The following is a 12,135-nucleotide window of genomic DNA, read 5'->3' as shown; positions in this document are numbered from 1 at the left end:
AGTCACTTTGGGACGTTAAACCTCTATAAACTAAACCAAACTTCCTGGACTGAACCGTTGCAGGTAGCCTTATAGGCAAATATCGTGCCCATATGGCTAGAGTGCTTGGTTCGTGTGGCAATGCTCGAATATTTCCAATTAGATGGCTGCGAATTCATGCTCCAGGTGCACTGACATTCAGTAGTTTGGTCGCAGTAGGTAACGTATCCCCATATTTGTGATTCACGAGGAGAGTGCTAAATAGGTGCAGTGGATATTGGTAAACTGCCATTCGGGATCTGAGAGAACCTGCCAAATGCGCTCCACCTCATTCTTATTTTTCTAGTTATTTAACCCTTGCGATTCCGCGGCGACCGAGTTTCGATAAAGGTGAAATTCTTTAGGCCCCAGTACTGTGCGATGTCAGCGCAGGTTAAAGAACCACAGGTGGTCTAAATTTCCGGAGACCTTCACTACGGTGTCTCTCATCGCTGAGTCGCTTTGGGACGTTAAACCCCATAAACCATCACCCTTGTGATTCGGATCTGTGGTCACTACTTGTCCTAAGTAGACTTATTCCCTTGTCAATTGCAGCTCCTCACTACCAACTGGGAACTCATTTATGTTTTGACTAGGGGGCGGCTCAAAGTTAAGGTGAGCGGATGAGATTAAGTTTGTAGGGATGGCACGGCCGCAGCTAGCACAGGACAGGTTTAATTGGAGAGATATGGGAGGGGCCTTTGGCCAGCAGTGGGCATAGTCAGGCTGATGATGATGATGAGGTGCAGTGGTTTGGAAAAGCAGACATTGCGAGCACCAAAGGGGCGAATGGAGTGATGCCACTGTGCAGCGCCGAAATTTTTTTACTTGAGAATACGTCGAGGGGATGTGTGCTTTCGGTGTATTTTCATCCCACTTAGGCTGAAGGGCGAGCCAAATTCGGAATCCGTTCCGGCTTTCAGAAGGGCCTGCCTCTGTTCGCTCGTACGCTGCAATGTGCTTCCTTTTTTTCCCAAGAGATTTGGTATGTTGCTTTTCCACTAGAGGGTCCAAATTGCATATTGCTCTCGCGAAAATTTTCTCGAATAAGAAGTAGGCAGTAATCATCAGTAAGAGTTTAGATGTGCTTCTTTAGCACGTACCTTTATTTGGACGCTTTATTTCGCTGCATTCTCTTTACCTCCCAAATAGACAAGTGGCATCTTCCGCTCCAGTTTCTAATAACTGGCTGTGTTCTCAGCTGTTGTTGCGTCTCGCCGCATTCTATTTATCTCTGAACTGAAGAAGTGGCATCTTTCGTCTCAATTTCTAATAAGTGGCTGAGTGGCGAAAATTTATCCGCTAGTTGTTGATAATAACACATGTAGGAGACGCAGGCGCGGTCTGGTTCCGCAAGGAGCCAGCTGCGCGTGCGAAGTGGCAAATGTGTGCGTGCTTGGCAGCTACCGTCATCGGTCGAATGAGCCTGTCACTAACTTGAACTGCGCGTGCGCAGTAGCAGCTGGCGCTTTTCTATTCAGCCAGTTCAGCTGGAGGAGAGGAGGAGCGCATGCACAAAGTGGTATTCTGGAAAAGACTGACTCTGCTCCGCTTTTGTGGTGTCTTGAAATGTTGCCAATGAACCCATGTTGCATTCTAGTTAACAGCAATGCTTTGGGGGTGATCAGCAGGACAGGTATTGTTGCTGTTGATGTTTGAACATGATGACATTGCTTATCAAATTTGCACTGATGCCTCAAATAAGCTTCAATATGCTCGTGCACATGATATTGGAGTTTTTATCACGTTCGCACTGATGCACCCAATAAGTTTCAATATCCTCCTGCACTTGATATGCGAATTTACTAACGGGTTGTCATTGTCGCTGGCGTACATTAGCTGCTAAAAGCGCAGGGTGTGTAATCATGAGGCTTCACACTGCAACTCTCACCTCGCTTGCACTTCCAGGCCCCGGGCGCTCCTCGGGATGCGGTACGAGCTCCTTCGGAGGTGCATGAGATGGTGCAGCTTGCCGAGACCACAGGTGCATTCCTAAGACCGGTTTTATTTCCGCTTCGCGGCTAAGCAGAGCTAAGCAATAGTTTGTCTGCGCCTCCATAGAGGTAACATCAGTAATTGTTGTTGCTTTTGTTTGGCAATAGTGAATAAAGTTATTAAATCTGATTTTGTGATTAATCCTAGCTGCTAAATTAGCTCAACGTGCACTTCGCCTTTGCAGCCGAGCTATCGGCGCATTGGATGTGGCACCACGTCTGAGGCTGCCAGATATTGTGTATCTGGATATCAGCAGGAACGATAGAAATATAGAAATGTGATTAATTTAATTGTCCTAATTGTGCTGAGTACCGGCACCTGTGATTGCCTTATACGGCACAAGTGCCGATTACTTGTGCTGCGTTGGTATCCTAACTCACTGATGCCAGATATGCTCTTTCTTCATTTCTTCTCGCGCTAGAACTGAGTTCTAAAAGTCTTGTGTGCTAAAAGTGCACGTTAAAGAACCTCAGGTGGTCGAAATTTCTTGAGCCCTTCACTACGGTGTCCCTCATAGACTGCGTCGCTTTGAGACAGTGAAACCCATAAACCAACCAACCAACCAAAAAATGCACACGCAGAGCGACATCTCAAAATTTCTCCTAAATACAAATCATAAGAGCCGACAACTGATCAGCACTTGTTCTGAGATCATGTAGAAATGAAGAGAGCTTGATTAATCACGATACAACTGGGCATTGCCTCGTGATAGCATTGGATAACTTTGTGGACAAAATCCCTCCTGCTGACTCTTTGAAGCCTTAATTTCGAACTGCATAACGGTGTAGGCTGACATAGCATTCTGTATGCAGGGGCCGGCAGGCGCCCAAGCACACCCGGTCGCATGAAATCCCTTCGTCGCGTCGCGAGGCAAGAATCGCGGAGCCAGTCCAACGCTGCAGTCTTCCTTTCATTACGCTGTAAGTTGTCATTGTCGAGCGAAGGGACTACTAGCGTGACATGTCGGTGATAGCGGTGCTCAGTTCATGAGCACAAGGTTGCGTGTTCGAACATTGTAACGGGAACCGGACTTCGAGATGCAAAAACGCCCGCGCAGTGGGATTTTCGGGGCACTCTTTAATAGTGACCTACACATTGAAGTCATAAATGCGTAATGTAATCTAGAAAAGGCAGTGAGGATTACAAGAGAAGATTCAGTGATTGTGTTCTATTGGTTCTCCTCCACTAGCTTATTCGTGACTGAAATAAAAATATTGATTGATTTACATGCACTGCAGCCAAGTTGCTTATAAAGCACAAGTATAGAGCTCTGCGCACAAAATGAGAACACAGCAAGATATTGTTGCAGCGTGCTAAAAGGAGGTAAAAAAAATCATCCCGCTGCGGGTGATCTTTCGACCACTCCACTACTGGATCCCTCGTTGACTTCAAGCTTTTCGCTTCTGCGTAACGTCTATTCAAAATAGCGAAATCTTAGAGGGTGAGAAATATGAAAAAAGGATGATTCCTTTTGAGTCAGTGGTAATATGCAAAGTAGTGGAACACCTCTACCATATCTCCTGCTTTCATAGAGAAAAAAATTTGAATATTGGAATATTGTAAAGTACTCTTGTCAAAATACTGATGATGATGGTTCATTCTTCCGATGTGGTTTTCCCATTATACGCATCTAATGTTTAAGACTGCCAGAAAAAGCGAAAGGGGCGCATTTTTCATCATAACAAAAACATTATTAGCGAAGATTTAAGCCTGCAGATTGGAAATCTGCGGACATATTTTTACAGCAATATCTTTCAAACTAAGAAAACATTATGTTTATCACCTCTTTCCTATTTACAAATGCTTTTTTCATGGTTTTCCGGGCGTGCACGTTCAAGACGCAAATGCTCGAGTAAAGCAGGGTAACCAGGTACTGCGTAAGGCTAGTTTTGCTTACCACGGCAGAAAGGAAAACCGTGAACACAGGACAATGGAAACAACCGACGCAGGTTCTTACTAACTGGTGAAGTTAATTTGAAGGTGCACACAAAATATGGTAGTCTCGCGGTAACGAATCAGCTGAGTCAACATCAGCACCGGTGTAAACAGCGGAATAAAAATTAAAGACGCTTAAGTTTCTCCTTAACTGATCTTTTCTCGGTGTCCCTTCACACACAAGTGGAGATCATGATTTTCATTTGTTTATATTTTACTTAATTAATTCTCTATTTTAATTTAATGGTACGACGAAACAGCGTTGACGGACGGGAGTGAAGAATAAAAGAAAGGCACATGCGCTGGACTAACAACCAAATGGTTTATTGTGAAAAAAGGGAGGGGGAAGGGCAATATAAAGCAGCAGGTCAAGCCAAAGCTCAGACGGGAAGCAAATGCGGGACAAACATGATGTGACATACATACCGGAGCTATCAACGCATCCCAGATTAAGAAAGGCGAGCTCGTGTGGGAATACAGCCACCGATGGTTGGCTTACACATGAGCAACCAAATTTGTCAATGTGCAAACCCTCCTATATCAGGTTCAAGGTATCTCTATACTTCGCGATGATAGTGGTGTGGTTCAGAAATACCTTAGTCTTTGCAACCTGCGGAATGAATGACAATGTTATTTCGGCGTGATTGGTTTGCAATATGTTCAGGGTGTTCGCGTAGTCGTTCATTTACGAAATGTCGGGTCTCTCCGATGTAAAAACGGCCGCATGACTGTGGGACCTTGTAGACTACACCACAGCAACAGTTGAGAAATTTATTTCGGTGTTTTTTCTGACACGCTTTTTTTCAACTATCCTGGTTTACTCTCCTGCACAGGCCTTCAGAATAGCCAAAAAAGTATCAAATGACGACATCACCAGCAGTCAGCATCACTAAAACATACAAAATGTTAATTTTCAGTCTTTACATATGTTTTCTGCACGCCTTTGTCGCTTCTTTCAGCCGAACTCTGGGTAACATCCCCCTTGTTCTGCCACTGCAGGGAAGCTTGCAGCTGGTCAATCGCACGGCACTGGAGCCTTGTTTCCACTGCCCGAGTGGCTACACCGCACCTCGACCTGGCCAGCACCTCTCCACAGACATGCTTCGTGTGGCACACTTGCATCGCGTGTGGACGCCTGCCTGGTGGTGGTTGTGACCCCGAGCAAGAATATACAATGGTCCGAGTACTGCCTCTCAGACGCCGCTACCCGTCAATACATATCCTCAACATATACTGCCCTCCGCGTAAGCCGCGCGTAACTTTCAATGAAATCTTCCTTCGCGCGATAAAATTGGCAGCCAAAGAGCCTCTAGTGATCGTTGGAGACTTCAATGCTCCCAGCCTTCATTGGGGATACCACTTCGAACAGGCAAGAGGACGTAAGCTGGCGGAGCTCATCTCCACCCTCAGCCTCACGTTGCTCACGGACCCGGCGTATCCCACTCGAGTGGGGAATTCGGTAACCCGCGACACGTGTCCAGACCTTTCTCTCGTTAAAAATGCTAGAGCGGCTGCCTGGGAGAACTTGGGAGATTCTCTAGGCAGCGATCACCTCCTTCTCCGGATTACACCCGAGGCAAAGGCAGCGCGCAAAAAATGGGGTCAGGCCAAGCTGACCGATTGGCACAAATTCCGGAATCACACTATCCCTCCCGTACTATTTTCCGGCGGCTACGCGGAGTGGGCTAACCACATATACAACATTCAGAAACAACACGTCACAACACTACAAACCACCGAAGAGATCCCCGCAGTGGACACCCACCTCTTGCATTTGTGGGAGGCGCGCCGGAGCTTAACTAAACGGTGGAAAAAGCAGAAAACTAATGCAAATTACGCGACCGCATAGCCAAACTCACAGAGCAGGCTGCAGCGTATGCTGCCGAGCTCTCAGATTCAAATTGGATAGCACGCTGCGACGCTGCAGCTCATCAGATGAGCTCGAAGGGGACGTGGCGTCTCTTTCGCAGTCTAATCGACCCCTCCCAAACAAGAGGGGAGACGCAAAAGCAGCTCCGGCGGGCTCTGCAAGGGTTCCAAGGTACGACGGCGCAACTTGCGGACACTCTGTGCGACAGATATCTCTGTCGTATGGAGGATGATATTACATGTACTCTGGCAGGCCTAATGAAACACTCGATGCTCCTTTTGAGTTGCACGACCTTAAGGCGGCCTTAGCAAAAATGCGCCAGGGTACGGCTCCGGGACGGGACCACATAACAGTGAACCTGTTAGCGAACCTACCGGACTCAGCCTACCTTCATTTATTAGAATACATCAACCAGATCTGGGACGGGCGTCCACTCCCTCCCGAGTGGAAAACGTCACTTGTGACGTTTATCCCTAAAATAGGTAAGGCCGTGAATACGGACAACCTGAGGCCCATATCACTGACCTCATGTGCGGGCAAGCTTATGGAGACGATGGTACGGGATCGCCTCTCTCCATACCTGGAGAGTAAGGGCTTCTTTGGAGTCACCATGTTCGGGTTTCGCCCTCACACGTCTGCACAGGATGTCCTTCTCCAGCTGCACAGGGATGTAATACGACCCACAACTATGCAACACAATGACAAAGCCATCCTCGCCCTTGATCTGAAAGGGGCTTTCGACAATGTGAAACACGGAAGCATCCTGGCCAACTTGAGTTCTACCGATTGTGGCGCTAGGACCTACGCGTATATAAGAAATTTCTTGTCTAATCGCCAGGCCTTTCTTCGGATTGTGGACGAGGAATACGGCCCTTACATGATGGGAACACGGGGTACCCCTCAGGGAGCAGTGTTATCACCGCTCCTGTTCAACATTGCTATGATGGGCCTCCCAAGCCAATTGGCCCGGGTGGAAGGCATTCAACACGCGTTATATGCAGATGATATTACAATTTGGACCACTCAGGAGAGCCTTGGGGTCATGGAGGACCGTCTTCAGCAGGCTGCTTCCGTAGTCGATGCGTATGCTAATGACTGTGGGCTCCAATGTGCTCCAGCGAAATCAGAGCTTCTGCATATCAGAGCGAACCCAAATGATAGGACAGCGATACACATCTCTCTGTCAGGAGGTCCTATTAGAGAGGTGGAGGAGCTCCGTATTCTGGGCCTTTTCATTCACCAGAGACTCAGACCGGACTCCACTATTGCGAAACTCAAGAGAGTAGGCGAACAGGTAGGGCGCATGATCCGCCGCGTTTCCAACAAGCGGGGTGGTCTGCAGGGCAGGGACGCGCTTCGGCTCGTCTATGCCTTCATGACTAGCCGGATCCTCTACGCCGTGCTATATCTCCGCACAACTAAGCAAAACGAGGCGCGAATAGACGCCATCATCCGCAAGGCAACTAAGCGAGCCCTGGATCTCCCGGTGGCTACCTCTAATGCCAAACTCAAGGCATTGGGGGTGCTAAACTCCTATCAGGCGCTGCGGGAGGCCCACCTCGTGAACCAATACACGCGGCTCACGCAGACGGCTCCTGGGCGCCGCCTGCTAAACCGCTTACACATCCAACACGACTGCACTCCAGAGGAGGCGGAGCGTATCCCAGTACTATGGCGCCATATGCTCCGGGTCTCCCGCTCCCCCGTAACATGGACACCGACATGCATGAAAACAGACGACAAGCGCGGGCTCGCGCTCTTGAGAGACAACACGGCTCCCGACCCGGTGTATATTATGTTGACGTAGCAGGGCCATCGCCCACGGGATTTTACTCGGCCGCTGTCGTTCACCAGGAAATGCACATTGATGGACTCTCCTTTCGAGCCCCGAATTGAATGCGGGCCGAGAAAGTAGCGATAGCGCTTGCTGCCGCCCACGCCAATTCGAGAATAATCATCACAGACTCCCGAAAAGCATGTGAACATTACTTCGCAGGGGAGATCTCCCCCTTAGCTGCTTGTATTCTACGACGGACTGCCACTGATCCAACACCCAAACGAATCATTTGGGCTCCTGGCCACCAGGGCTTACGAGGTAATGAGGCCGCTGACGCGGCTGCCCGAGCGCTTACTCACCGGGCTCCTCATCCCAGCTCTTCTGGCTCGGAGACTAACCAGCCGCTGCTGCGATTCAGGGAAATATTAACACATTATAGCGACAACCACCGCCTTTTCCCGGCCCCTGCAAAAGGGCTGAGTAAGACGGAGGAGCGAACTTTAAGGCGCCTGCAGACAGGTACTCTACTGTGTCCTGCAATAATAAAACATTACGATCCTAACACGGATGGGCGATGCCCACACTGTGGGGAGACCAGTGATATCTTCCACATGGTGTGGGCATGTACTCAAAATCTCCACCTCCCCCCTTCCCCTACCCCTTCCAGAGAGGCATGGGAGACTGACCTCCTCAACTGCTCCTCGCTTGAGTCATAAAAGGGCTCTGGTGAAACGGGCGAGAGACGGGGCATTGTCATGCGCTGTCCCGGACAAGGGACGCCGGCCATGTAGCGGGGCCACTCTATGGCTCCCAAACTCTCTTTCACAAAATAAAAGTTTTCACCACCACCACCCCCACGTTTCCAGTGCAGTGGCGAGGTGAGATGTATTTGCTGAGAGGATAGTTATATGGTTTAATGGGGTTTTACATCCTAAAGTGACTCAGGCTGTGAGGGACACCGTAGTTAACTAGAGCCAACACAAACCAGCAGATTCCCAACAGGAAATATTCACCTGGGAAGGGATCCGGAAATTAGGCCACCTGGGAGGATAACATGTATGGATATATTTACAGTGGATACCTGTATGGGCAACCTGTAGGAATACCTGTATGGGCAACCTGCATAGGTGACCTGTAGGGATGAATAGGGTCCAGAAAGCGGTATAAAAATCTTTGAAAAGAAACCGAAACGGCCCTATTGGGTATTTGTGCCGATTGGGTGGTATGTAAACAATAATGTGTTAAAAGAATTGCATTAAACGATTGGGTTAGGCGGGTGCAGAGGGTGGCTAAAATGTTTCATTTTTTAGGCTCACTCTGATATGCTGCTCGGCTGCTGACCTGAAAGACGCCGGTTCGATTCCGGCCGCACGGGTCGCATTTCGGTGTATGTACTGCGAGTTCTTAGTGCGAACTCCGGAGTCGAAAAGCCCGCCACTATGGCGTCCCTCATATCCCGAGTACCCCCATAACCCATAAACATCGTATTCTGCCCCACTCAGCTTTTGAAAGGAGCTCTGCTATATATATCCTTTCAATGCCATTTATTTATTGTGTTTTCGATGAAATTATCGCGACATTCCAGAGCCACTTATTCACTGCACAGGTCTTCAGCAAGACCAGGATGAAATCGTGTGCACAGATCTTGTGCTCCACGGTGGCGCAGTGGCTTTTCGGCAGCGCCTGTTTCGAAACAGTGAAAGCCACAGTACCGGGGGGGAGGGGGTGGGGAGAAGAGAGGCACTGTACCTTTAACACCACCACCTACAGGAAAACTGCGTTTTTGGGAGAACGGACAATAATGTGTTGAAGAAGCGTACGTTTCCATTAATACTGTTGCACAACTTAGTGTTTCCTTCTCAAATGCGAAAGACAGCAGTTCAAAACCCTAATCCCGGTCACGTAGTTTCGATGGCGGCGAAACGTGAAAGTCGCTAGTGCACATTGACGAACCGAAGGTGGCCTAAATTATTCCGGAGCCCTCCACTATGGTGTTCCCACACAGCCGATTTGTCGCTTCGAGTCTTGAACCTCGCAATTTACGGTTTTTTCTTTCTGAAAAATAATTTTGAGTTTCCCCCAGGTGCGTACAATATTTTTTAGATTGCATGGCAAGATGTTTTCCAGCCAAAAACCTGCAGTTCAACAGTTGGCTAGGAAAGAATTTTTACTCCATTGTTTTTTGTAACAATAGTTACCAGCACGCAAAGCATTAGCAATTCACTTTGAGTGCCTACTACCGTGTTACCTCGCACACACTGAAGTTTCAAGGCTCACACAGGAGCTGGGACGTTACAACGGAAGAAGCTGCTATATAAAGCGGCAATGGGAAGAGAACACAGTCGCCAACCAATAAGATGTCGCTGTTTGAACGCAAAGCCGCGGTTAAAATTCATGCTCTCCTAAGAAATAATGCAAAAGAAATGCCTTTATCACTGCAACGAATGAATTCCCTTGGATTTGTTGATATCATTGTTGACCGCCGTCTCGCATGTCAACTTCCAGGCAGCTGCCCTGTCTCCTGTCAGGCTCGCACATTAATCCCTCACCAAAGCAGGTATGTGGATGAATTCAGAGAAATCGAGAGCCGCTGGCTTTTAGCGGGGCAGCAGATGACGGGAAGGTCGTACAGCACATTGTCCCCGTTTTCCTTCTCTCTCTTTTATGAAGCGGAAAGAAGCGGCGTCCAGGCAGTGCCCATGGTAGCCTTGCGAAGAGAGCGGCCAAGGCCTCCGACCACCGCATCTGAAGTGCGTTCGTCGCGTGGGTGTAGCAACCAAGCCGCCAGCACTCAGCCTCTTCTCTGCAGAGGGGAAGGGAAGAAATGGTATGTGACACCTGGAAAAGGAACTACCCTCCAAAATGGCGCATACTTTGTCCCGGTCGCTGTGACTGAGCAAGCGGAAAGAGAAAAAGGTAGTTCTTTAACGTATTTAAGAAGAGTATGATGTGCGGAAGGACTTCAGGCAACACCGGCTCAAAGGCAACCGCATGCAAGATCAAGTTCAAAAGTTCGAGGGTCAGAGGTTAAGGCCAAAGGTCAAAGGTTGAGACTTCAAAACACTCCACGTTTTTAACGCGATGGCGTTAAAGGCCCCATTACGCAGAAAATCTGGCGTGGGGGTTGTGAGCGAAAAATCGCGAGCATGAATGTCACGTGGTGTCCAGAGAGCAACCTTGGAGGCAGGTGGGCCGCCTAGGTGACGTGACCTTGCGGTGTCATCACAACCTGCCCACCGTGGCAGGTGGCAGATAACGAATGGTCGCTCGGGAAGAGCAACTTGTGACGCACAAGGCCCACCGCAGGTAGCACCTGCCATCGCAGGGCAGTGCCGCATAGCTCAACCACTGCACCAATGCACCAGGAGGGCTACAAGGGATCTCAGGGACCTTTAAGAGAATGACCTTTTGCATACATGCGAATTGCACTACGCTATCGCATCATACCCTCAATGCGGAGCGCTCCGTTAGTGTACCTTCCAGTGTTTTTCAGCTTTGATTCTGAAGGAGTACATTCACACTAGAACATAGTTCTTTAACACGTTAAATTGCCATGGGCCTCTCCAAGTTTAAAATTGTTGTCACACGCCAGAGCTACCTTCTTTAACTCATGAACTCTTCCTCGGGATGCGTGTGGGTTGGACGTAGTTCCGCCTGTCATTTTATTCGTGTTAGGATCGTACTGGGTACATCGGATGCTTCTTCAAAGCCTACATTTCCGAGCGCCGCACGACGGAGGCTGACTTAACATTCTTCTTGCGCAGGCCGGCAGGTGTCCAAGCACTCAGGTTCGCATGGAATTCCTTCATCGTGTGCCGAAAGCCATGGGACAGACGTCAGTCCCGTGCATCGCAGCTTTCCATAAACTACGTGGTAAGTGATCATACGTGGTAAGTGATCATTGTTGTAGAAGGGGGCAGCTACCATGGCATGTTGGTCTTTGCATTGTGCATTCCGATTTTCGATGTACTTTGACAAACAGAATGGTGGCTTTGGTTTGGTTTATGGGGATTTAACGTCCCAAAGTGGCTGAGGCTATGAACAACGCCGTAGTGGAATGCCGGTTCAAAATTTTTTGACATGCATTACCTAGCCTTATACAGGCCATAGGTCCATTGAATATTGCGGAATTGTCAAAAGGTGTTGCAGTTCTCCTTTAAGCCCCAGAGTCCGTTCGAATGCGCTAATCTTCGATTGCACCTCGATGTAATAACGCCACTTACCAAATATGGAATGAGGTGAAGAACCGGTGCATGACCTTGTCATATTGGTCTAAGCTTCGCGCGGTGTGTTATCTTATGTATCTTCTTAATAGGTCCAAACGGAATGTATCTGTGCAATCGCAGTCACTCGCAGACTATTCTTTAAGGCGTCCTACAGTCAGGTCGAGACAGTATAAGGGCGTCATGCGAAGCTCCTAGTTTCTCTTTTTTTCTCGGACGCTGTTTAGCCCATCAAATTGATAGTTGCGATCTACCTGCCTGTATGCTCTGTACGGGCGAGGCCAGAATAAATAATGCGTGAATTGTGGCAGAATGGC

General features: G+C 48.6%; 1 protein-coding gene across 8 annotated transcripts in view; it reads left to right on the top strand.

Moving 5' to 3' along the window:
* LOC149347763 (uncharacterized) overlaps window positions 1-12,135 on the top strand; it is a 220,076-nt gene that overhangs the window by 198,019 nt on the left and 9,922 nt on the right. For 3 of the 8 annotated variants that reach the window (XM_089587435.1, XM_089587436.1, XM_089587437.1), the window contains exon 4: window positions 11,360-11,468. The exons of 1 other annotated variant lie outside the window; for it this stretch is intronic. In XM_089587435.1, the coding sequence (XP_089443561.1) occupies window positions 11,360-11,468 (109 nt within the window). Of the gene's footprint in view, window positions 1-2,825; window positions 2,934-4,839; window positions 5,126-7,620; window positions 8,474-10,100; window positions 10,153-10,265; window positions 10,423-11,359; window positions 11,469-12,135 lie in introns of those variants that run through there. 4 more of the 8 variants (XM_089587432.1, XM_089587431.1, XM_089587433.1 and 1 more) reach the window with 4 other exon arrangements.

Source organism: Amblyomma mixtum, chromosome 4 (assembly GCF_055824585.1).
Source record: "Amblyomma mixtum isolate Tamu chromosome 4, ASM5582458v1, whole genome shotgun sequence".
Taxonomy (NCBI): Eukaryota; Metazoa; Arthropoda; class Arachnida; order Ixodida; family Ixodidae; genus Amblyomma; species Amblyomma mixtum.
This window is presented reverse-complemented; position numbering and strand designations above follow the sequence as displayed.